Source organism: Lutra lutra, chromosome 1 (genome assembly GCF_902655055.1).
Source record: "Lutra lutra chromosome 1, mLutLut1.2, whole genome shotgun sequence".
NCBI classification, from domain to species: Eukaryota; Metazoa; Chordata; class Mammalia; order Carnivora; family Mustelidae; genus Lutra; species Lutra lutra.
The window spans coordinates 18,084,617-18,112,504 of NC_062278.1; the positions used below are offsets into that span (position 1 = coordinate 18,084,617).

The following is a 27,888-nucleotide window of genomic DNA, read 5'->3' on the forward strand; positions in this document are numbered from 1 at the left end:
TCTTTTTCTTTCTCTTGTCTAATTGCATAGGCCAGTAACTCCAGAACAGTGTCAAATAACAGTGATGACAGTGTACATTCTTTTTTTGTTTTCCATGACTTTACTGACAATGCTTTAGATGTTTAACAAATAAACATTTTTTCACCTTTCAGCAGAAACACCTTACACCATTTCTGTACTTTCCAGTTCTCCTTGGCTTTCTTTATTGGCTTTCTTTGTCCAGTACCTTCAATCCTGAAAATTCCCTACATTTGTTCAAAGATAAAAAAAACTAAATTCTTCTTCACCTATTTTTGCTTCTAAAGGAAAAACGAGTAGAGGGCAGGCAGAAAAAGGAGCTTTTTAAACTGCACAGCAATGGTCAAAACATAGGGTTAGAAAAAGTTCCATCTAGCTAAGGGAGTCACTCTCTACAGAAGCAAGAACAGGAGGGTAGGGAGGAGTCGGGGCCACCCCCCGCCCCCCGCCCCACGTCGGTGCCACCCGCGGAGATGAAACGTGAGCCCGGGTGGCCCAGGACGCAGGAGCGGGCTGCCTGGTCTGCCGCCTGAGAGCCGCGGGAGGAGACAAAGAGACCTCGGTCCCAGCGCAGCCCTGCGCGGGCCGGCCCGGGCTCCCCTCGAAGGCTCCCAGAGCAATGGCCCGGTCTCCCCGCGACCCCCCTCTAGGGAGTGTTGCCCTCTCCCTCTGAACGTCTTGCAGCCGCTCCCGTGTCTGGGGTTCTCCCTTCGCTCCCAGCCCCCTTTCCAGTGTCTGTCCGTCTGTCCTGGCGCGCAACCTCCGGCCACCGGCTTGGATGGACGCGCGGAGGCTGCCCGGGTGTCCAGGGATCTTGCTTCCGAAGTTGGTCCTGCTCTTTATCTACGCAGGTCAGTGGCTTGGGGTGGCGGAAGAAGGGAAGGGGACTTGGGACTGAGCCTGGATCACCCTCGGGACAACGCGGGTTGGGCGGGACGCACGGGGACCTTGGTGGGAGGGCGAAGACTGTGTGGTCCCCGCGGGGCTGCCACCGAAGCCGGCGCGCCGGGACCCTGGGCTCGACCTCCACGCTGTTTTGTTTTGTTCATTTTCTTTAACTTTCCCTTCTTCCTTTTCGCTTCCTTTCCCTCTCCGCAAGCAACTTAAAAACCCCAGCCCCACATTTAAGGGATTTTACTCTCTGGATAGCATAAAAATTTATCGCATCCCATCCACGACTCGGGAACCTGAGGGTTGAGGGCAGAGGCTGAGAGTGGGAGAAAAGCATCTTGAAAAAGCACCTGAGGTTAGATATATTTGTTGAAGTTTTAAAACAAGGTAATGTGGTGACTTTTCCATGCCCTGCTACCCCCGCAGTCTAAATATTTCGAAATAAAAAGCTTTAGATCTTTGGGTTTTTGTTTTGTTTTGTTTTGTTTCTTTAGATCATTCTCAAGTGTAGTTGTCTGGGTAACTGGATGCTTTGAGTTCAAATATAAGGCTTTTGAGGGGTGAAAATTCACCCAGAGACTCATCTGTTTTCATTGATTTCGTTAAGCACTGTTGATAGGTGAAAGGAATTTCATTTCTCTCCTCCTAATTATTCTTCTTGAGAATTGCTAATAATTGATGGAGCAAAGCGGTTTTCTCATTTTGTGACTGAGAGGGAGCTCAAAATGGCCTTTCATTGGTTATTTATATATAAAGTTAATTACACATGTGGTTTTGCATCTGTTTTGTATTCATAAAACAAGCTAAAAGCAAAGTTGTTTGTAAAATGTTTTTATGTCTCCCGCTTCCTAGGACACAAATCACAGGCAGTAGTAAGTTTAGGTAGCACTGATTTAGCTTCTGATACTTACAAAGATATTGCAACTGAAATGAACATGTTCTTCAACATTGTTATTGGAACATCAAAAGAATTGAACCCATTCAACCTTGCCAGAAATGACTCCCCAGACTCCTATAGAAATTTTCCATTTGTACATTGAAATGTAAATTAGTGGCTGTCTATAAGTTATTTAAAAGATACTTTATTGCAAGGAAAATGCTGACTTTCAAAGACAAAATTTTATAAAAGTAGGAAAAGTACTTCCTATTCAATGAGGAGAAGCCACATTCTAACCTGTTTACCATGGTTATTTCTTTTACTTATAGTGTGTGTGAGGTTTCCAGAATTTGACAGACTGAAAGAAACAATTGCATTAATATTAGTTTTATATTAAAATCTTACTAGTTCATTTGAAGCAATATTCTTTCTACGTCCTCTGTTTATCCAAAGAAAACAAAAATAAGAAAATAGAACACGACCTCACTCATCTTTACTCAGTCACACCCATGAACAACAACTTATTCTTTTGTCCTTTTTATTCCCAGGGGTAAACTGAAAGCTTCTAATGTGCACACTTTTCCTTCCTTTCTCCTGTGCCCCCAGTGCTAGGTGCACAGTCCCTGGGGTTCAGGAAATCTGCAGGGCTGGCTGCCAACAAGTTTGGTTAGTTTAGAAAAAGTTTTCCTCCATTCATTTCTTCTGTCTTCCTCATCCCTCCCTAGTAAGTTACAAAGTAATCACAAGCCAGTAATACTGAATTGAGTTATTGTCTTTGATAAGGAATGTTTAGTTAGTGTGTTCTTTTGTGTTAATTCCTGAACTCATTTCTTCAGAAACCCTTTTATGCGTGCCATATTTATTCACCCAGTATTTGTTGAGTGAAACATTTTGTGTGATGTATAAGGCAGAAGCCATGTTCTGAGTCTTGTCTGGGAGACAAGGTGTGTCTACTTTAAAATATAGAAGGCTGTGCCTAGAAGTATGGTCATGCACTATAGGTGTTCCCAGGAGGGGACCTCATCTCTGGCTTAGGAGTGTAAGCTCTATGAAGATGATGTCTGTCTGGTTTTTTTTTTTTTTTTTTTTTTTTCAGTATAATATCCAGAGACTAGCAAAATACCTGACCCATAAGAAGAGTTCAATAAACTTGCTCAGAAAAATTGAATTAAGAAGGAATTTGAGGAACTAAACCTTTGATTGGGAAGCTTTGGACGTAAGGGAATGGAGTAGGATATAATGTGAAGAAAGGCAAAAACCATGAGATACCTATTTGCAAAACTAGATAATTCATTTTGGTTGGAACTAAGAGATGTGGCTGGAAATCAGGACTGGAGTTAGGTGGGGAGACAATGCAGCTGTACTAGCTGAGACACTTTGTTAAATGAACTGCCAGCTTTAATGGGACAAAACCCCAAGTAGATGCATTACCCTTAGCCTGAATTATTTTCCCCCAAAGCAAATGCATTAAATTCATGTTGCATTCGTTAATGAGGTAAGAGCAGAGTTTCTTTACCTAAAGCATCGTGTTTTGCCTTGGAACCACCTTTGGAAAGAGACCCAGTAAAGTTTATATTATTATCCAACTCCCACTGCAGGCGACAAAGACAGGATTTGGCCAAGGTTTTACCTTCCCGGCCTCAGCCAGTGGCTTCTGTCCCCTCCTGTTCCTTCCTCTCTTATCCTCAGCTGTAGCTTACAAGAACCATTTCTGAGCAAGTGCTTGAGGCCAGATGTTGCTTTTCCTGTGCTACACATTCCTTAAGGCGGGGTGAGGGTTGGAGAACCTTCTTCCAGATCATGCCTTTAATTAAAGTCACTGAAGGAAGTTTTAACTGGCTATTTTTCAAGGATATTAACTTGAATATTAGAAGTAATATCATTTATCTTCTGAAACAATTGGAATATTCCATTCTTTACAGGAAAATGCTCTAGCATCTTCCAAATCTGATCTTCATAGAATTATTCTCAAATAAACTGGAGAAAGTAACTAACAGATTAAAATAAGATTTGAGGGGCGCCTGGGTGGCTCAGTGGGTTAAGCCGCTGCCTTCGGCTCAGGTCATGATCCCAGGTCCTGGGTTCAAGCCCCACATCGGGCTTTCTGCTCAGCAGGGAGCCTGCTTCCTCCTCTCTCTCTGCCTGCCTCTCTGCCTACTTGTGATTTCTCTCTGTCAAATAAATAAATAAAATCTTTAAAAAAATAAAAAATAAAATAAAATAAGATTTGAGGGTGGTCAAAATCTCAGTTTGGAAATGCAATTGTGAATGTATTTACTGTACTATTAAATCTGCCCTTTTCAGTTGTTTAGTTATGGGAAGTGGACAGGAGTGTTGGAAAATGCCATAAAAAATAATGAACAATGTGTGACATGATCTTGATGTTTGCTGCAGGTATAATCCAGCTTCTTGGCTACAAGATAGTGGGCTTGGTTTCCTGTAACATTGGTTCAAAATATTTTGATAACACTGTGTCCTTATAATAGTAGTAATTGGAATACAATAATAGTAATTGGATCTTTGATATTCACGGAGGGCTGAGTAAGACATCACTAACATGGGCATCATTCATGAGGTAGCCCATGAAGCTACGTACATAGGGGTTGTCTTGCTCAGACAGAAGTGGGGACCTTAGCTTTCCCACTGTCTAAATGGCTTTAAAGAACATGGAGCAAAACATACCTGTGAAGCCTCTTGAGACTACGAACTAGTCTAAATATTTGAATTCACTAAACAGCACTGAAAAGGAGAGCTATAGAAATTCACTGAGAAAATGGTAAAATAAATAGCCTGAAAAAGTGTGATGTACTCTGCAAAAAGCACACACTGTCGTGACATCATTAGATTGTTTCTGTCTTGAAAATTTAGCAGTAGTTTTAAGTAGAGTTACTGAATCTACGAGTGTAATTATGACATCTCAGAAGAAAACATTAGGGTAGAAATAAAATTGAGGGAAAAAATATGAATGTTTTCACTTACTCTACAAAAGCCATGTGGTATTGACAAAGTGAAGGAACTTTTGATCACATCAATTTGTCAAAAATCATCCTGCCAGGGAGATGATTTAAAAACAAAATATGAATTTTCCTTTCTAGATAAATCAATCACGTGGACATCCAGACACAGTGTAACATTGTGCACCTTTCAGTTATGATCTGACAGTAAAGCAAAAGTGTTATATAATTTAGAACATAGTTGATGTTAGCTTTAGAGAATGAGCTGGAAAGGAATTATGTTGTGGTTCTTAAACATATAATTTAAATTGCCAGTTTATAACTTAATGTTTTCCTAGTCATATACATGAAACTCACCTATCCATTATAATTTATACCACTGAGTATACTTAAATGACAATCTTAACATAAATCATTGAGGTGGCACAAAGAATTTTTAAAAACTAGGGTAACTTTTATTCAGCATTTTGGGTCTAATTTTCATTACCAAAAAAAAAAAAAAAAAAAAGCGGGGGGAAAAGACAGTAATTTGGTTATATCAGTTCCAACATGTCCTTTTTACTCAGAAAATACCTTTTCCCCTTTTCCACAGTGCTGTTTCATAACTTATTGATTCTTAAATCTGGCATTAAATAAATTCTTAATTATTTACAAGTTAGTTACATACAGGAACGTCTTCGTACAACTAACTTATTATCTTCCAGTCCAGATGGATTGACAAAGGATGTGCAGACTCATTCATGTTACCTTATGTGCAAACTGTAATTATTAAGATAAAAAATGTAGAGAAAGGATAACACATAGCACACTGTCATGAAAATATATATTATTTTTAAATTATCTCCAGTTGACTTTATAATGTCAATAACACTTTCTATAAAATGATGCTAATTGGGAGTACTACTCTCAAGTCAAGACTTGATCATTTCAAAATTATTATAAGACTTCTATTGAGAAAAAAAGAATTCTATTGAAAAATTGAATGACTGATTTGCTGGATCATTCATTTCTCCTTTCAGTGTCTCATTCAACAATTCTGACTACCAGTTATGGTGCTTGATCAGGAAATTCAAAAACGAATGATCTTTGCCCCTTTTAGATTGATGGCCAAGAGGGAAGGAAGACTAGTTTTGATGCTTACACGTGTCTTGGAATTCTGATGACATAAAATGAATATCTAAATGCACTGAAGAGTGGTCATTGACTGAGTGAGATATGAAATAGAAGACTTTTTCATGAAGCTATGATTTCAGAACCATAAAGGACTTATGTGGTGTTTATTTTGCAGAGGATTGCCTTGCTCAGTGTGGGAAAGACTGCAGATCTTACTGCTGTGATGGGACCACACCCTACTGTTGCTCCTACTATGCTTATATTGGGAATATCCTCTCGTGAGTACTGGTCAGATTTGGCAATATTGATACTCTTTCCCATTGCTTGGTTGGGCTTTCACAAAATACTACATTATAGGTAGGGGCAAGAAATTTTGGAGTCATTATTGACATAAAATCTTCACGGAGATACTAAATGCTCATCACTATCTGATGTGTTATATTATTGACAAAAGGTATGAATTGATATGCAAAATAAGCTGCTTTTATTAGAAGGGAGTTTAAAAGTATTCTTTTACTAGAATACTAATGGTTTTAGTCATCTGCATTCATATTGTTGATCATTTTTTAATATTACAAATTATATGCTTTTGTCTGCTTTGTTGAAGGTTTTTCAAGCTGAATTTGTCATTTAATCATGGCTACTTTATTTTGCCATATATTTGTCTAACCCATTCAGTAGATACCAGGGAAAAGAGATATTATGAATAAAAAAACAGTTGCAATATAAAATGTCAATTTTCTACATAATGAATATTAAACAACTTCAGGAAAGAGTTTAAAGCCAAAGAATGGCCACCAACAGTATAAAGGGCTAACCAACTACAAACATCAATGAAACATATACACCTGGGATGTGTTGAGCATTTCCCCAAAACAAATTAAGAATGTATTTTGGAGGGATGCCTAGGTGGCTCAGTTGGTTAAGTGTCTGACTGTTGATCTCAGTTCAGGTCTTCATCTTGTGTCGTGGGTTTAAGTCCCATGTTGGGCTTTCCACTGAGTGTGGACCTCACTCAAAAAAAAAGAAAAGAAAAGAATGAATTTATTTTGGAGTTGCTTCTGGGGAAAGGGAAATGAAGAAGCAAGAACTGCCTTCAGGGTTGTATGTCTGAAGGGTGTACAAGTCTCAGTTCTTCTACACAGATCTTGAAGTCAAGAAATCGGAAAATTAGAAATTCTTAATGTCAAAAATCTTAATATCAAATTCTAACGTCAAAACTTCTTAATGTCAAAAATCACCCCATTTGCGACGACGTGGATGGAACTAGAGGGTATCATGCTTAGCGAAATAAGTCCATCGGAGAAAGACAACTATCATATGATCTCCCTGATATGAGGGAGAGGAGATGCAACATGGGGGGTCGAGGGGGTAGGAGAAGAGTAAATGAAACAAGATGGGATTGGGAGGGAGACAAACCATAAGTGACTCTTAATCTCACAAAACAAACTGAGGGTTGATGGGGGGGAGGGGGGTTGGGAGAGGGGGGGCGGGGTTATGGACATTGGGGAGGGTATGTGCTATGGTGAGTGCTGTGAAATGTGTAAACCTGGCGATTCACAGACCTGTACCCCTGGGGATAAAAATATATTATATGTTTAAAAAAATTAATAAAAAAAAATCACCAATGGATTTCCAGTAACAGTAAGAGTCTAGCCTCTTGGACTAGCTCCTTGGTTTTTACTTTTCAAGTGGATATCAGGGTGATTTGGGAGACGATCTGTTGTGGCTTAACTCCTGCCCCGTGAAGACGTTAGTGGAAACAGGAAAGATTAGACATGAAGGGAAGTGTTCCTGGCTATTTTAGGGATATGTCCACTGATACGGCTTTTAACTCATCCTCCATTCTGAGGATAGAAAAGCTGGCACCATGTAAACTTTCTAGAATCAAAGTTGGGGCTGATATTAGAGATCATGTCCCTCTGAATAAAGCCATAAAGAATCATATTTCAGGATAGTCTTGAAATCTATCATGGCTATATAAGAAATGTCAGGCTGTAATAAAAGATTGATGTGTAGAATTTTAAGCATTCTTTGATGCAAAATAAACTCTAAATAAAATGTTTGAATTTTTTCTCATGGGAATCTTGTTGAAAAGGGATTAAGTCCCCTTCTTACATTAGACATCAATCAGAATGTTATTTATAGGAACTAGTCAGCTCAGAATATTCTGAATATAAATATATAATGATATTTCACATTTGTATGTCACTTCCCACTTTTAAAGTCATTTAAAATACATTATTACTGAATCCCAGTTTTATTTTCGAGTGAATTCCACATGCTAGCTATTGCTGTTTTGGGTTGATGTATATGTGGGCCGAGTAGGTGGTATAGATTTGAGGAAAGTGGCTTCAGAGGGATCTGTGATTCTCTGGTCCTCCAGCTCCTGGTCTCATCTGCTAATATCCACCATGGTATATGTTGTGCCCTTATTTCTCAACTCATAGCTACCTCTACCCTGGTAAATACATAGAGAAGACAAAATTACTTAATTAGAATTTAAGAAATTTAAATGTATAGGTGTGCCTTGTATGTTTTGTATTTGCATTCACATTTACATTTTTATGGCACATACTCTATCCTCTTTAATTTTACCCTTAGTTAAAGTAAAGAATCAGTTGAATTGATGTATTTATCTGGGTTATTTGGGCCATGTACTTGTTACATTTGAAAAAGAGAATTGTTTTAAGTGGGGGGAGATGAAGAAACACAGATGGCATTATATTTCAGGCTGTTAAAACTGAATTTTCAGTTCAAAATAGAAGCCACTAAGTAAATCCTTTGCTAAACAATTCTTAGGAGGAAAAAAAAGAGAGAGAGAAGCTTTAAAGTGTTTTCCCCAGTGAATAAAGGAGAATACATTTTCAGGATTTCCACTTATTGTTTAAGATTTGAAAAGAGTTCTTAACTCCACCCATGGTTTTTTGTTGTTGTTGTTTGGTTTTTTTTTTAAGTTGTGGTGAGGGGGAGTAGATAGGGAAAAAAGTCATTCCAAGAATGCTTACAGAAGTTTTTTCATGTACATGTTTTCAAATGTTACTATTTTGGAACTCATAAACTACACTTCCTCTCTTCCAAGTATCCAGGCACAATCTTACTAAAATCGTTTTAGTCATCTTAACAGAAAATTAAATCTTTGTAGTTATTAGAAAAGTAATAAGGAAGAGAGCAATAAACATGATGGAATGTAATGTATCCTAAATGAATAATTTTATAAATTGCTTATAATGTGGTTTCTATTTTCGTTTTTCAAAATAGAAGCTATCTTGGCTCTGTGTAAAAGTGTGCAAAATGCAATTTGGGTCATTCTAGACTGTTCACAAATTGGTAAGGTAAGGTACAGTCAATCCTCATTGCTGAAGCCCCTCTAAATTGATCAGATTAGAGATGTTGTGACCTTAACTCTGCTTACTTCAACCTACCTTTCTGTTTCGCAAATTAACAACATTGGCTCATTTTATAAAGAGATCACAAGAGCTAACTTTCAACCTACCTTCTAGTTGCAAAGTCTTATTTTACTCAGGTCCCTCCTTTGTAGACATTTTGTATTCTAAATATGGGTTAATTTTGGCAAATAAATTCAGATTGTATACCCCACATGTTTTTTTCTTTTTTCAATTAGGGATTCTTAATTTTACTTACGCCTCATGAAAAACTTTAAAAATTCAACTTTTAAAACAGCATATCTACTTTTTAATTGAAATATAGTTGGCATATAACATTATATTCGTTTCAGGGTACAACATCATGATTCAGTATTTGTATATATTGCAAAATGATCACAATAAGTCTATTTAACATAAGTTGATTTAAAATAGCATATTTACTTTTGGTCATTATGGTTATAGATAATAAGCTCAATATAAAAAAAATACCATTTTCCAGAATTTAAGAATGCTTTTACAGAAATTAGCATGTACTACGTAAATTTGTTATTTACAAATACATATGGTGTGCCCATTAATTACCATGACAATACTGAGCTAGATTCTGGGATCCAAAAATGAATAAATGGTATATCTTGATCGCTAAGATTTCATAACCTAATAAGAGAAGAAAGTGTAGACAAATAATTCTAATGTGATGAATTAATCTGTAAAGTGCCATAGGAGGGCCCAGAAGAGAAAAAATAGCTACGTCTTTGTGTGTGTGTTTAGAAAGAAATGGTTAGAGAAAGTCTCATAAACATGACATTGGATCAGCATATTGAAGGAAGAGTAGATATTTACATACATGGACAGTGAAGAAAGGGAGGTACATTGCAGAGAGAGAGTCTCAGTTACAAAGGCAAAGATAGAAGAAAGGAAATGATCAGTTTGGGAAAACCCATGTCGTTCAACGTTGCTAGAGAGTGAAGGTTAAACTTTGAATATGGCAAATGAATAAGTTAGGGAAGACAAAAGATAGGTCCTTTTGATTTTCACATACTTTTATTGATAGACGTACTTTTACTGACCACACCTATCAAAACTGAAACAAAATAATCCATTATTTTTCTGGAAATAAGATAGTTCGTTTTATATAGAAATGACACATTCTTAGACATTGCTATGACAAGGGACACAGGTGAGAAGGTGCCCAGTGGACATTATTTTCTTTATGCCATAGAGAATGCACTTGGAATAAGCACTTTGTAGTGTTGCGCTATTTAGAACATGACAGATTATGTGACCTTGGAATTATTTCTCCATTTTTGACATTTTTCATCTCAGGGGTAACTAACTCAAGATTAAAAGCCTCACTATGCTTGAAGGTGAGGACCGGGCCAATTCAAGAAGCAAATAATTTCTCATCAAATTGGTTCTCAAATATTTCATTCAGCCACTCTTTTTACAAAAGTAAACATCTGTGATGAATATGGAAAGGGATATTTCAATTCTTGCTGTTGATGAAGTTTAATTGACATTCTCAAGAAAGAGGATCCAGCACGAAGATGTGGTCGTAGAGCACTCTTCAGAATTGGAAGAATTCAAGGGGAGAGAGGACGTAACTCAGTGCCTAAGTACAGTCAGTAATGCAACAGAGTAAAAACAGGACTTTACTGGAAATGCAGAGAAACTGCTAGGTGAGGAAAAAAAGAACTGCCCAATATTGAATATGAACCCAATAATACCTAGGTTGGACTTAGTGAGCCAGATAACAAGATATAAGATTTAATCCTTTTACTCAAAAATAGATTTTTGCTCTTTCAGTTTGCCTCTGTAAAATGCAGCTCTGTCTAGGGATTTCAGAGCACCATCCAGCTAACACAAAATCCCCATGAGGAAAAAAAAATCAAAAGGAAGAACTAATAATGGAGATCCTGGTGGGGTTAAGTTTCTTTTCTTCTCAATGAAATGTGAAAGATGGATTGCCCACAGTTTCTCACAAGGACAGCTAATAAATATCACCACTGTGATTTTAGATCCATGTTATGCATGGAAGCAAAACCAAGTTAAAAGAGAAAAGTTTCATATTTTCAAATGGCATTTGAAGTTGTATGCTCATTAAGTAGCTGAGCATTCTGAATTAAACACATGAGGCTCTTCAAATACTGACTAGAACCTAAAGCATTTTGAAAGGTTTTTGGTTTTGGTAAGAACATCATTTAAATTAATTAACTTAAAATATTCTTAGTATTTAGATATTAGAAAAACAACTCTGCAAGGTGCTTACTGAGCAAATAGAAGTTTGTGGGAGGGTCTTCTTTTTAATCATAACACAAAGATAAATAATTAATATAATGTTAAAACAAATATGAATTTGCTTTCAAATGTAGTAACAAATTATGTGTAATATAAAAATTAAGTCAGTGTTTCTCAGAAGCCATTTATATTTTATAGGTTATTTTATTAAGAGCAAATATAAACATCTAGAAATCTGAAACTCTTTTCAGTCAAGTTTATATTCTATTTCATCATAATTGCCTTTGTAAATTAAGCTTAAATGTCAGAAGCATAATTTGTTTTTAGAAAGGAATGAAGTTTCTAGAATATGTTCTCAGGAAATTATATCTATAAATATGTATACAGATATTCTATGTTCTACACCAGGTTCTGGGGGATTTAGCCATGAATCAAACATGGCTGTTGCTCTTGAATTGTTAATAAGCTCCTGGGGAGCATAGAGGAATCTCCTAGGAAGAGCACAAAATGTGGTGGAACGAGAGAGAAGGCACTTTTAGTCCAACTTTAGGGTCCTAGGAAGTCTTCTTAAAGGAGAGTAATTCCAAGATTAACCTTGAAAAGAAAAGCAATTGATAAAATTCATTGCTTATTCAGAGTTAAAAGAAAACATTTAACAAACTAAGAATATGGAGGAAAATTCTTCACCTTATAATTATCTCAAAAACAACAACAACAACAACAACCACCAAAAACCACGCCTACCTCGAACACCAGACTTAGTGATAGAATATTATAACCTTTCCCTTTAAAGGCAACTGTAAGGTAAGCTAGCATCTAACCCTTCTATTCAGCATCCTACTGTTCTGGTCAGTGTAACAAACAAGATAAGTTAAAAAGACGGGATAAGAATTGGAAAATAAGGGGCGCCTGGGTGGCTCAGTGGGTTAAGCCTCTGCCTTTGGCTCAGGTCATGGTCTCGGGATCCTGGGATCAAACTCTATATCGGGCTCTCTGCTCAGTAGGGAGCCTGCTTCCTCCTCTCTCTCTGCCTGCCTCTCTGCCTATTTGTGATCTCTTTCTCTGTCAAATAAAATCTTTAAATTAAAAAAAAAAAAGAATTGGAAAATAAGGAGCTAAATCGTTATTACTTTTAAATGATATGATTGCCCGTACTCCTCAGACCATAAAAATGAATGAGAACTCACCAGGATTGCGGCATGCAAGCTCATTGTACAAAACTCAGTGCATTCTATATATCAGCAACGTTCAGACAATGTAATATTTATGTAGCACAAAAATCTCACTTACAACATCAAAAACGGTAAGATACCTGGTAAGAAATTCAGCAATAATATATATGTGGCATTTATGGAGTAATACAAATATATAAAAATTTCAAGGGATGAAAGAGACCCCTGAAGAAATTAAGAGATCTATCAACTTGTAGATGGGAATACAGTAAGGATGCCAGTACTGGGATATGTCAGTTCTTCCTCAACTCTAGTAAATTCAGTGAAATTATAATTGAAACCCATTTTTTGGACCATTTTTTTTGTTGACTTTGACAGACTGAGCCAGTGTTTATGTGGGACAGTAGGGGGAAAAAAAAGACAGATATGAGAAAGAACAAAGTGAGGAGACATGCCTTGGAGACATCAAGATTTATTATAAAGTTATAGAAAATAAATCATGTGATATTGGTTCACAGATAAACCAATAGAATATAGAACTTAGAAATTGACTCATGTATATATGGGAATTTGATAGATAGCAGATGGCATTACAAACCAGTGGAGGTGGATAGATTATTTAATAAACAGTGCATTAGCTATCCATATGGGTAAACATTAAACTCGATCACTCCATCACACCACACCCAAAGCCTATTCCTATTGGATTAATTAAACCCAAGAAGCAAACATTTACAGCTTTTTAAAAAGGGAGAGAATGACATTACGGTATCGGGATGGGAAAGATTTCTAAAATAAAAGAGAAAAGCACAAGGGTGCCTGGGTGCTCAGTCAATTAAGCAGCTGCCTTTGGCTCAGATCATGATCCCAGGATCCTTGGATCAAGCCCCACATCAGGATCCTCCTCAGTGGGGAGTCTGCTTCTCCCTGGCCTGCCATTCTCCCTACTTGTGCTTGCTCTTTGTCTCCAGCTCACTCTTTCTGTCAAGTATATAAAATCTTTAAAAACGAGAGAGAGAGAAAAGCACAAATAAAACTGCTAAAACTAAAAACCGATACACTGTATACTTTTTAACAAAGATTTTTATCTCCATGACTTGTTTATTTTGTAAGTGGAAGTTCATATCTCTTAATCCCCTTTATCTATCCCATCCATCTCCAACCCCGTGAACCATATACTTTTAAGTGGTGAGTTTTATGGTATATGAATTATATCTCCATTAAAAAATTTTAATATACAAGACAACAGAATTCCATAGACAAAGCATAAGGCAAATCTCCCACTTGGAGAAGATACTTGCGATTCATATGACTCACAAAAGATTAATAACCAGAATGCTCAATGGGAAAATGGGCCATGTGTGTACACAAAAAAAGTAATAGAGCAGGAAAGTGAAAGGGCAGTAAACATGGAATATGCTTCACCTTGCTCGTTAAGCAGGGACCTGAAATACCATCTCGTACTTGTCAGGCTATCAGTGCTCTTAAGTCAGAAGGTACTGAGCCATGTGAGCAAGGTGAAGGGACTCACACTGCCCGTGGAAAAACAGAAACTGTTGTCAGCACTTGGAGAACAATTTGACCACGTGCAGTCAAGATGAAGACAGGTACATGTTGGGGTTTAGCAATTCCTCTTCCACATATATTCCCTACAAAACTCCCAGATCTGCAAAAGGTGATATTTATCATATTGGCGGACACGTTAAACTGGCAAAACATTGGAAGCAACCTAAATTTCCATCAGAAGAAAATGGATAGATTATGTTCATACAATGAAATGGGATACATCAATTACAATAAATCAGTGCATGGTAATGTACCATTATAGTAAGTCTCAAAACTGGTAATGCTGTGTGGGAAAGAGTTAACAGGAACAGAATGTGCAAAACATGGTACTATTTGTGTAGAGTTAAACACATAAAATAATTCTTTGTATTACTGGAAATAACGGGCATGCGGTAAGTGTGTAATTATCTGGGGGAGAGAAAGGTACACATGAATTTTAGGATTTCCCAGGACTGAAAGATTTCCTAGAATGTAGAATTTTCACCGCTACAATAGGGACAGTCCTTGGCAAACTGGGACAAGTTGCTCACCTACGGAGAAGAACAGGGAGGGGACCTTCAACTCTAGTCTTTTATTACTGAAAATATTAAGCAACTGAAGCAAATATACATCATTAACATGGAATGAATCTGGGTGGGAAGTATGCAGGTGTTTTATATCCTTATCTGTAATTCTTATGTATTTGAAAACCTTTCAATAAAATAGAAGGAAGCAATGGAAATCTGATGATAGCAGGAATGGAGTCACCAAGACACCTATGATTCTGAGACCAGTTCCGTTGTGTGGGTTTTCCAACGCCACCATGCAGTTAACTCAGTTCTGACCCTGTTGATGTGGAGGCAGCATCAGATCCCACAGGTGAAGGCCTCAGTCCTCCAAGACCCCCTTCCACTCCAGCCATCAATGGCAAGTACAGGTTGTCACCTTTGCTTCTGACCGACCAGGCATAGCTTGGAGGTTCCAATGACCCCCTCCTCGGGTTTGAATAATTTGCTCAAGTGGTTCACAGAACCCAGAGATACATTTTACTTACTTTATTGTAAAAAGATATAACTCAGGAAGAGCCAGATGGAAGAAATGCCTAGGGCAAGGCAGCAGGAAAGGGTTCAGCGCATCCATGTCCCCCTAACACTCCACTCTCCCCAAATCTCTGCATGTCCACCAACCTGGCAGCTCTCCAAACTCCTTTCGGGGTTTAATGCAAGCCTTATGACATAGGCATGATTGAACACAATCTCCAGCCCCAGAGGCTGGAGAATAGGACTGAAAGTTCTAACCCTCTAATCATATGATTGGTTCCCCGGGCCACCAGCTCCCATCCTCAGATGCTTTCTGAAAGTCACCTCATTAACATTAACAAAAGACACCTTTAGGAAAATTCAAGGATTTTAGAAGCTCTGTGCCAGAAATAGAATGAAGACCAAATGAATATTTCTTCTTGTAAGTATCACAGCCTCTTGTTAACATGCACCTTCTGGTTTGGTAGGTGTGGGATGGGATCTGAAATTCTGCAATTTGAACAAACTCCCAGAGATGCTGAGGTGGCCCATCCTCCAAGCACACTGGGTGGGCAAGGTTGGTCCTACGTGACAATGCCCTATTCTATGCGATGAAATGATAAGAGAGATCAGGATTTGTGAACTGATGGAATGTGGGGCTAGCAATTGGGACTAAAAGAAAGGAACAAGCCCAAATTTAATTCTGGAGCTTTCCCTTTGAATGATTGGGTGGATGAGAAATATATACTGAGAAATATTTGAGAAGGTTCAGAAAGGGGAATTAATTCCACTTTTAATTATGTTGAGTGGCGGAGAAGCGGGGAAGCAGTGGTAATAGGCTTCATAACCTATAGGCTAAGTTCAGTGGGCCTTCAACGGGTGAAATGTACTAATCTGAACTCAGTGGGAAGCCTGGAGCACTCACAGATAGATTTGAGAGTACAAAGCCTAGAGGGCCCTGTTGAAAAAGGTGTAGAAGAGAGGTGTATAAAAGAGAACAGCAAGCCAACTGCGGAGCCCCAGGGAAATTCAGAAAGACACTGTGATTTCTTCCCTTTCTATATTTAATCAGCCTTTTGAAAAGTGTTCTACATTTATTTCAGCCTCCCATAAAGTATTTTCTATCCCTTCAAAATTCCTGCACCTCTGCGGAAATGGATCTGTTCTTCACTAATCAGCCTGAATATACCTCCTGTGGTGTGGACAGTAAATGCCTTTATTTTCTTCTATGTGCTTTTTGTGTTTTATATCATCTGAAAGATAGGATTCATGGCATTTCAGTTCATTCTGAGTGGATTATGTTGTCAAAACAAAGCAATTTATGTATCAATCCATCTTTATTTACTTGGATCATGCCCAAACTGGATCCACTCCATCTGGTCCTATATCCCAGATTTTAGGGACTACCTTAATTAGATAGCAATCCCAGTTTGGCATTTTAAGAGTTTGGCATTGCTTCGTGGTGGCAAGTATTATCAAAATGAAAGGAATTACCCTTTATTTAATGTGTTCTCTGTTCCATGTGCTTAAAAATATATTAGTTTATTAATCTTCAGAATAGCTCTCATGACCAAGGTATTATTATTCTTGTCTGTACAGATGAGGAAGTTAAGGCTCAGAGCTAAGTAATTTGTCTAATTTTATATGGCTACCATGTAATGAGCTGGCACTTAAAACTGTGTGCTTGACCTCTTTCTCCCACTCCCCACTGGCTCTGGAAGATCTGAAAATTTCAAAAGGGATGAAAAAAAACTATTCATGGCTGTAAGACTTTATGAAGATCTAAACACCATATTTTGGGGGAAGCCCTTTTTTGCTCTCAATATCTAGATTGAATTCCCTCCCTTATGCTGCTGTAACATGATGCTTTTTCTACTCTGTTATTATTTATCAGTTTATCCCAGTTCCTAAATTATTTGTCCGCCCTTCCGTGCTCTAGACCCTGCGAGGACAGGAAGCCAGTGTGACAAGTTAGCATTGGAAGCACAGGGCGGAACCAACTGTGTGATCCAGAACAGACTGTTCAAATGCAGGTCAATCCTCCATTTACTCATGAAAAACCTGAGATTTTGTGGGTTCTCCCTAAATACGTTATCACCTGGGTAAATATTTGCTTACATAAATCAAGTCATAATTGGAAAATGCTGTCGATTTCAGAGACTCTCTTTTCAGGGAGTATAAATCAGGGATCATTCATGTCATGGTTTCTGTGTAGCCAGTCATCACTTTCCAATCACACAATTTAGGATAAATTATAATCAGATGAGAGGGATAAGACTTCAAAGACCGATTTGATTATAATGATTTAACCTCTTGTCACATTTCTGGAGTGACCGTGCTCCTTTAGTGATGCGGTGTGATCCACCAGCCTGTGATTATTAAGGGAATGGCCTCCTGTGTAGCTCTCTTCACTTGCGTAATGTTTGGAGATAAAATGTTTTGTTGACAAAATTGAGGAGGGAAGAATTATGCATAACAGTGATTTTTATTGCATCCTATTGGGAGAATTCTGGGGGACAGCTACTGGCTAGAACACAATGTCTTTCAGCTGTCTCCCAACTACAAAATGTTAGGATGAACACACCCATAACTAATGAAAATTTCAGAGGCCAATAATAACCTCATAAAGTGTAATAGGATTCCATCTGAATGTGCCACGGATGAAAGCCTTGGCTATTTAACCCACAGTACCTCAGAGACCAATGGAATTTAGAGTTTCCACATTCATTTTTAAGGAAAAAGGAATAAGATCGATCTTACAGGTAACAGGAAGAATGCTTTCTTTATGCTTCTGCACAAATCTGCCAAAAATAGAGAAAAACATGACAAATTACTTCAAACATACCCTGTATGAGTTCATGCTGTTAAAAAGGTGAGCAGAACTCTGTCTTCCTATGCTGCATTTTGCAAAGACTAAGTGCTACATGTGGTTGCAAATGACCACCTGCACAGCGTTAATACATTTTTCCTCTCAGACACCAGGAATAATAGATCAACCTCCAAAGTGTTATACATAGAGAAATATTTGAATTTAAATTTATCAAGTAAATGGCAATCGCAATCTCAAACAATACCCAAACTTACATTAATAGACCTCTTGGCCCTTGGCCAGGTGGAATTAAACAAAAAACAATTCTTTGTCATTCTTTTATTAATGAATAGTAGTCTTAGTGAAAGAAGTCATAGAAAAAAAAACAAGAATGTTTGGATTCACAAAAAATGCATTAATTTTTTTTCTTTTATGCTGTGTAAACTCTGTTCTGCTAATATCACTGAGCCCGAGTTTATTAATTTGTAAAAAGGGAACAGTAGTAACTTCTTGCTTACCTCTCAGAATTTGACTAAAGAATATATTTGCGGGGCGCCTGGGTGGATCCATGGGTTAAAGCCTCTGCCTTCGGCTCAGGTCATGATCCGAGGGTCCTGTGATCTAGCCCAGCATTGGGCTCTCTGCTCACAGGGAGCCTGCTTCCTCCTCTCTCTCTGCCTGCCTTTCTGCCTACTTGTGATCTCTGTCAAATAAATAAATAAAATCTTTTTAAATTTTTTTAAAAGTCTTTTTAAAAGAATATATTTGCTCATAAAAGCATTTAGAAGGGCTCAGAACATTTTTCCCGTTATTAATGAAAGCACTGGGCTTTGAAAATGTCTGGAGCTTTGGAAAAGAGGAAACAGGTGGGGGAGCAAAGTGACTTCTCCAAGGTCGTTCAGAAATCCATGACGGACCAGCAGAGTAAATGCCACTTTGGGTGCAGAACTCTCGCTGGTCCTCCAGGCCAAAACATAGGCTTCTCTCCTCCGGAGAGCACCCTCAGCCTTGAGTGAAATAAACAACCTTTTTAATCAAATGTGATTGCAGTCTAAAAACTGCAAAAGCAGCTAATTAAGTACTGTGTTCTGCTGCCCACCAAATGCTAAAAGCATATTACAGCCCAGAAAGTCATGTGCCTTAAATAGACAAATCTGCCGTGTTGCCCTAGGTTGACCTGTGAATTAGAGAAACAAAATAAAAAATGGGCTCAACAAGTCTAAATAAAAATATATAAACCAGATTCATTAAAAAAATCACACATATAATAGCAAATATCAGGGGGGCAATGATTTGCTTTACTAAATGATTCATTATAGAGTTCCAATTAATTCACCTTTCAAAGTTTATTTTATTTACAACTTTGTAGAAATATATATTTTACATAAGGCTGGTGCATCTCCATTGATGATATGTCAGTAATTAAGGCACAAAACAGTGTTCTAACTGCTGGCCATTTCAACAGAGTGATCACAATACTCTATAGATTGGAGTGTGCCTTTGCATGTAAAAGTTTAGAAATGCCCTGATTAGGCTTTTTAAAAAAATATCTTAATCAGCAGTTTTCTCAATGTAAGTCAGTGCTTATAAGACAAGAATAAAAAGGCAGTGACTTGCCTCTGATGATATTATACATAACCTACATTTTGCAACAATCACCAGATTGAAAATATTTTCAGTGGTAGCGAATAAATGCCAGATGGCATGCTAAACAAAAAGTCATTGATCATAGCAAGGATTCGCTGAGGTCTATCGATTCTAAAATGAATTTCTCTACACTCAGTCTGTTGCTTTTAAACAGCCAGCCTATTGTACATGCTATATATTTTGCTTAGTATTTGTGGTAAAATAGTTTTTGTCTCATTACCTTTCATCGCGAGGATTGGATTCAGTTCTGGGTAAGAAAAGAGAAAGTATGCTCCACTCTCTGCCTCCCACTGAAGGCAGCTATAAAACTTGGGTGGAATGCATGAGCAGTTATTTCGGGTATACGGAAAATAAACAGTAGCAAGCGGACTGGGGAACAAGACCAAAATTCAAAGTACTGCCTAACTAGCCAAGAGTTTGCCAGTGTTTTTTCCCTCTGTTTACCCACTCTGGGCTAAACGTAGCCCAAAACACATAAGTAGGCTTCAGAATATGAACACAGAGAGATACAGGGGAGTCCCTCCAGCTCTAGCTAAATAAGCACAATCTCTTCATGATGAAAGACAGTGGGGAAAATACCCCGATATTGTCTTTCTCCTCTCTGTTCTCTTGTGTAGCTAGCTCCCAAGTGATCTCTTGGTTGCTGCAGCAGTGGCATTGACAATGACAGATGCCTAAAATTCTGAGACTAGGTAATCTTCCTTACTGATCAGAATGATGTAATGCCAGAAGGATGGGGTGGATCCCCACTGTGTTTTTTCTGCCTTTGTCCTCCTAGTATTCAGTGCTGGATATGAGCCCATTTTTGAAGTATGCAAAGAACAGAGTAAATAAAGTAAATAAAGCCCATTTTTTCTGACCAGAGAACCAAGAGTGTTGCCCCATGGAACCAGAAAGTACCAGTGAGATCTGATCTAAACCTGACTGTAAAGGCTCTGAAAATGGAACTGACTGGAACTTGTGGTCTAAATTGAACCTGGTTCATTGCCTGCTAAAGCCAAAATCTCAAAATTTTCCATCCATTTAAACAAAAACCTCATAACTTAATACTCAAAGCCCAGGATACAATTCAAAATCATCCAGCATACAAACAAAAACAAAAACAAAGAATCTCAACTCAAAAGGCAAGTACAATCATCAAGCAATAGAGATGTTGGAATTATCTCATGGAGCTTCTAAAGCAGCTATTATGAAAAATGACCTCAAAACTAAGGGCAGATACTACTTGAAACCAAAGAAAAGACCAAAATAGAAAAAAAGAAATAGACAACATGAAGAACTAAACAAATTTCAGAATGATAAATACAGTAGCTATGCTTTAAAACATTCACTGGAAAAAAAATAAATAAATAATAAAACATTCACTGGATGAGCTCAATAGCAGAATGGAAAAAAAGAATGAGTGAACTTGGAATAGAGATTATTCAATCTGAACAACAGAAAGAAAAAATATTGAAGATGGGGAGAAGAGTAGGAGGAGGAGGAAGAAGGACGGACAGGGTCTTACAGAAAAGTCCAGCATTGATGTCACAGAGCCCCAGAAGAGAGAAGAAATAGTGATTGCTTAAAACTTTCCAAATTTGGCAAAAGAGAGAAACCAAATGTAAGAAGTTCAATAAACTCCCCAAAGCTATAACTTAAAGAAATCCATACCCAGACACATAATAATCAAACTATTGAGAACTAAAGAAAAAATCCTGAAAGCAGCTAAAAATAAGCAACAGATTACCTACTGAGGAGCTATGATTTGAATGAGTCCACGTTTATCATCAGAAACCATGGAGGACAGAGAAGTGGCACATTATTTATGTGATGAAAGAAAAGAATGGGAAATCCAGGCTGCTGTAACCAGCAAAAATATCCTTCAGGAGTAACAGTGAAATAAAGACATTCTCAAATTAAAACAAACAAACAACAACAGCAACAACAACAAAACTAAGAAAATATTTAGCAAGCAGACTTGATCTAAAAGGATTTTTAAAGGAAGTTCTTCACAGAGAAGGCAAATGACGCCAAAAGGAAATCTGAAATATCAGGAAGGAAAGAAGAGTACAAAACTGGCATGGACTTAGGTTAATTAGTAGCTTATTTTTCCCCTATTGGGTTATTTAAAATAGGTTAGAATGTTGGATGTAGGAACATATAAATTGTATGTTAGGGTATTCAGTGGGGGTAAACATGATACATAACACAACCATTCCATAAAGGGGAGAGAGTAAAGAGATCTCAGACAATGAAGTTCTGCTTTCTAACTAAAGTATGAAAGTGATTCTCCATAATGATGAAAAATATGTGTTCTGTAATCCTTAGGGCATTCACCAAAAGGAAAGGCAAAAATCAATACACAAGCACCAAAAAAACCCCCCCACAAAACCTACAGCACAATATAGTTGAAGTAAGGCAGGTGAGGGGAATGAATTGAAGGAATGAAACACAAAGGAAACAAACAGAAAATGAATAATAAATGATAGACCAAACATAGCAGTAATTACATTAGTGGTCAAAATGCATCAACTATAGGACAGAGAATTAATTATTTTTAACTGACAGAAATTCATCCTATCCACGTGATATTCATGTCAACTACAATGACATTGGTAGGTTAAAGTATGGGAGGAAGAAAAAATGGGGAGATATTGGTACAAAGAAGTACAAAGTTTCAGTTATATAAGATGCATAAGCTCTGGGGATTTAATGTGAAACCATGTGACTCTAGTTAGCAATACTATATTGTGTAATTGAAATTTGCTAAGAGTAGAGATCTTAAATTTTTCTCAACACACACAAAAGAAAGAGGTAACTGTGAGATGATGGGTATGTTGATTACCTTGATTGTCATGATTATTTTACAATGCATGTGTATATTGAATAATCAAGTCTTATACCTTAAATATACATAATTTCTAATTAATTATACCTTAATAAAGCTGGGGACAGAGGAAGGAAATGAACTATCAAGTCATGAAAAGAAAAAAAAGTAAAAAGATAGACAAAAAATTTATCATACAAACATTAACCAAAAGAAAGCTAGAGTGGCTATGCTCATATAAGACAAAGTCAAGTCCAGAGCAGAAAATATTACCAGAGATGAAAAATGTTATTAACTAATGAGTAAAGGGGTCAGTCAATCAAGAAGGCATAACAATCAAAAGGAGAAATTCCCAAAATTTTGATGTTTGGTTTCTCTGAAGAGCAAATACAGAAGCTAATTTTGGTTGTTGAAACATCTTAGAACAGAAGAACAGTATGTATGTGTATTGACTTACATAGAGGGTTAAATAAAATTATTTGCATTTTCCCTTTTTTTTTCCTTCATTTTTAATTATGAGTCATGTCAGTGAATTGCAGTTAATACCATTCTTCTTCTAAAATAATCTACAACTTGGCAATCCCGGGCATTTTTATGTGTAAATACCTCAACTAGGAAATGAGATATTTAAGTGGATGGCCCACACATAGGCTTTTTTTTTAATGCACCAAAAACCTGTTGCAGTGATGGTAGAAATATTAATTTAGCAGAATGGATGAGGAGTGTGCCTTTGAAGTGACACAGAACGAAGACAAAGATACAAACAACAGAAAGTTGTGTTGGTAATTAAATTTTGTGATAAAACAGACTAAAATAATTAATTTCAACTTAGGTTTATTAAGAGAAATATATTGTTTCATGAAATGTGGAAGAGAACTTTAGAAGGGAAAAGAATATAATATTAAAACCAAGACTTGAATCACTGGCAGGCTTTCCCAACTAGGTTCATGCATTTAAAAAAATTCATTAAACTATTTAAAAGAATCATCTTGGCTTTTTCCTTCTAATCTAAATATTTATGAGAAAGGAGAGCTCACAAAGAACTGCAAGACCCTAAAATTCGTTCCTTTCCTGGTGCAGAAAGAATGTAGTTCATGAGGAAATAGAGCCTGTCCTGAAACGATTTTTCCAAAGCCAGCAAAATCTGTTCGCTTTTTAGATTATGCTATTAGGAAGATTAACCCCAGGTGTTTCAATTAATCGATAGCATGATTTTTTTTTAAAGATTATTTATTTATTTATTTGACAGACAGAGATCACAAGTAGGCAGAGAGGCAGGCAGAGAGAGAGGGGGAAGCAGGCTCCCCGCAGAGCAGAGAGCCCAATGTGGGGCTCAATCCCAGGATCCTGGGATCATGACCTGAGCTGAAGGAAGGCAGAGGCTTTAACCCACTGAGCCACCCTCAATAGCATGATTTAAAGATCTGCAAAACTTCACAGGTCTTTTTTTTTTCCAGTACTGCATCATTTATTTCAAATAACACTTTAAAGCCTATATTAGCATAAAAGAAACTAAAACATATATTTTTTTGTTTGTTTCTTAAATCACATCCAAGCTTTTCAATGTCTTACAGTTGTAAATACCAGACATTAATTTTGTCTGTTCATAGGAAAGGAGAGGTTTTCCAGCATTTACAATAGTTTAAATTAGAGATTCCTAAACTTGAGTATGCATGAGAATCACCTAGGAGTGCTTGCTAAAAGTACATTTCCCCAGGACCTATCAAGAAATTCAGGTTCAGTAGGTCCAAAATGGAAGCCAGAAACCTGTACTTTTAATGACCAGCAAATAGCCTTTGGACTACAATGGTCTTAACTAACTATACCAATATATATTCCATTTTGGGTTCCTGTTACCCTGTTTAGTTATCAAATTAAGAAATAGAATCAAACTGCCATGGAATGAACTATAACTTCGTTACCTTTCTATAAACTTACATAAAGACTTATTTCAAATTACTATACAAAATACATTCGGAGGAGTGAAAAAAAGGCTATAAAAATTCATTGATGTTCGATCAAAGTAATTGAATAGAGGGACAATCAATGCCTTCTTAGACTTCTAGGTACACAACAGTCATATTTATAAATCTTTTACCTCTACCAAAAATAGGGTTGTAAAATGGTGATTACATTAGAATCTGGCGCATTGGTAGCTACAAAGAATAAATTAGTATTAATTTATGAACCACTGAGAATAACAGCTAGGGCTCAGTAATTTCTAGCTACCATCTATTCTCCATAACTACCCGTTATCTCACAGACGATGGGCAAAACGGGGAATAGAAGCTGTGTTGGTTCAAACATTTTTCCTTGGCAAAGGGAATCCAAAAAGTGGGAATATAAGTGCAGTCTTCACCAGGAAAAGATAAAACCCTTAGCTTAAATGCTGTCCAGACTGGACCGTTTCTCACTCAATTTTAAGAAACATAAAAATAAGTAGCTGCGCTCGGGGCTCCCTAATCAGAAAAACATACCCTCAGCCTTGCTCAGCTCTCCACTTCTGGCAGATTGCTCTGCCATCTGCATTGTCTCAGTGCTGGGAAGCTGGCATTTCCTCCTGATTGTTTTTGTGCCTTTTTAATATCCTCTGAGACAGCCTCCAGCCACAGTGAGCTTCCTCCTTGAGCTGGGCAACTTATTTCCAGAGCACCCATTATCATGGCTGATGTACCCACCTCTCTCTAAGCTCCATAGAATCTATTGTGGCATTAGTGAAGCTTTCTTTTTATTGCGTGGGCCCTTTCATTGCATCTAAGAGGGTACATTTTGTAACATTTGCAAAGTAAGATATTTTGACTGTTTTAAAAATCTCTAATATCTGAAGGTAGCAAGGGCCATGTCCAACCTAAGAAACACCTAATGTCTGCACCTGTTTAAGTACTTTCAATTATCTGTTTAAGAATTCATTATTGAAAAGTGGATAAGGTAAACCATCTTTAACTTCATTGAGAGTATTGAGTTAACCAGAAGGTGGAAACTACACCTACAACTGTTTGCATGTTATCACTCATTAAATTTGCTATCCTGGAATTACACTTCCATTTGCTTCTTGGTATCTTTCAATAAATGAATGAATGAATGAATGAGCATAACAGAGAGTGATTTGGGTGATACTTTACATTAGATAGTTGGGGATGAACAGATAAGGCGCCCTGAGAATGTGATATTTGGGCAGAGAAATAAAACCAAATGAAGAAATCAGCTATGTGAATGTATTTTTAATTTTTTTTAAAGATTTTATTTATTTATTCATTGGAGACAGAGCAAGAGAGAGGGCAAGCATGGGGAGGAGCCGCGGGAGAAGAACAAGCAGACTGAGCCAAGGGAGCCCAACACTGAACTCAATCTCATGACCCTGGAGATCATGACCTAAGCTGAAATTAAGAGTTGGAAGCTTAACTGACTGAGCCACCCAGGTGCTCCAGCTATGTGAATATTTTAAAAGAATATCATTTTACCAGGTGGAAGGCTAATCTGGAGACCCTAAACAGGATGTGATAAATGAGAAAACAGAATAGAAATGAGAAAATAGTAAAATATTTTAAAATAGTACAAATTTCTTTCCTGTAATAAAATCAACAATTTTTTTTATTTTTTTTAAAGATTTTATTTATTTATTTGACAGATAGAGATCACAAGTAGACGGAGAGGCAGGCAGAGAGAGAGAGAGAGAGAGAGAGAGAGAGGGAAGCAGGCTCCCTCCTGAGCAGAGAGCCCGATGCGGGACTCGATCCCAGGACCCCGAGATCATGACCTGAGCCGAAGGCAGCGGCTTAACCCACTGAGCCACCCAGGCGCCCTAAAATCAACAATTTTAACATAGAATTATTTGCCAAATTAGGAATTAAACACAGACCAGGATTTATAGTACAGAACTGTTGTTTTAAATGTTTTCTGAAACATTTAATGTGTTCTGAATTGTTTTGCCATTTAGCTAAATTATTTTCATGTCATTTTTTAACTCAAATTATAATGTATTTTATTCTCTAAATATTTAAACCCATGTCTCTATAATATTAATATTAAAAATATTGAAATAGATGCTATGTTTTGATTACAAGATTAACCTTCAAAATGTATTTAAATGTTAAGCCATTTTAATAAAATTATCTTTCCTTCAGACACTGTCATTAATCAATGACTCCAGAGTATTGCCAGCATACATCACAGTATATACCCATCAAAAGTGTCATTAAAGAAGGACCCTGACTACAAAGAGCTTATAAAGTTAGTTCTGTAAGTCAAAAAAGATTTATAAACATTGCATTCTTATGATAGACATTTAGCTAATAAATCCTAAATAAGTTTTGATTTATAAATCCTTTTATTGCCCTTGGGATTCAAGGGACTGATTTATGAGTCAGTATGCTAAAATCTATAATTTGATCAGGCATAAATCTTACTTGGTGATTTCTGTTTTAACCTGTAATTCATAAATCCTGGTCAGTGTAGGTTTTCAGTTTTCTTTTTTTTTTTTTAAAGATTTTATTTATTTATTTCACAGAGAGAGATCACAAGTAGGCAGAGAGGCAGGCAGAGAGAGAGAGAGAGAACGAGAGGAGGAAGCAGGCTCTCCGCTGAGCAGAGAGCCCGATGTGGGACTCGATCCCAGGACCCTGAGATCATGACCTGAGCCGAAGGCAGCGGCTTAACCCACTGAGCCACCCAGGCGCCCGGTTTTCAGTTTTCTAAGTGCTCTGCATTTACCAGTGGGTCTCATAAGTGCATTTTAGGATGTTGATGATTAAAAGTGATAATTTGCATGTAATTCAGTTAAATAAGCACAGCAGCTGAATAGAAACTTCTTTGTATTGTAGGGGTGAGTTACTAGAAGTGAGTTCTAAACTAATTGATGATTTCAGAATGTTTGAGCTGGAAGAACAATAAAATATTGTAATTAAATAGGACTGATGTGCCAGAAAATCAATTGTCTTCTAATATCCAATCTCTCTTTTTCTATAGTAATGTAATTTTCATAGAGCACAGTATCTTCCCAGGATAAACACTACATCTCCCAGCCTTCTTTACACATGTGTGACCATGTGATTAACTTACAGCCAATGGTATATGAGTAGAGGTGATAACTACAACTTCAGTACACATACTTCCGCTGGAATGCAAAAGTAGTTCAGGTCCAAGTGGGGAAGGAAAGGAATGTAGACCCTGACATAGGAGTGCCATCCTTTGAGATCTTGGTACACTTATTCCATAACAGATAGAGGAGGGAGAAAATAAGTTCTAATATTTTAAGACATTAGTTTAAATCTCTGTTATAGCAAACATTTATTAAATATTGAATTTTATTTTATTAAATATGTTATTTTTATATTGTAATTTTTTTAATGTTATTTGTCAGGAACTCTGCTAATCACATTGGAAATACAGATAAACATGATTCAGGCCT

General features: G+C 37.1%; 1 protein-coding gene across 1 annotated transcript in view; it reads left to right on the plus strand.

Moving 5' to 3' along the window:
* Positions 1 to 450: 450 nt before the first annotated feature.
* The window catches only part of CYYR1 (cysteine and tyrosine rich 1), a 102,899-nt gene continuing 75,461 nt past the window's right edge, over positions 451 to 27,888 (plus strand). Inside the window, exons 1-2 of the mRNA XM_047721527.1 lie at positions 451 to 869; positions 6,029 to 6,131. Coding sequence (XP_047577483.1) covers positions 797 to 869; positions 6,029 to 6,131 — 176 coding nt within the window. The 5' untranslated portion in view covers positions 451 to 796. The remainder of the gene's footprint in view (positions 870 to 6,028; positions 6,132 to 27,888) is intronic.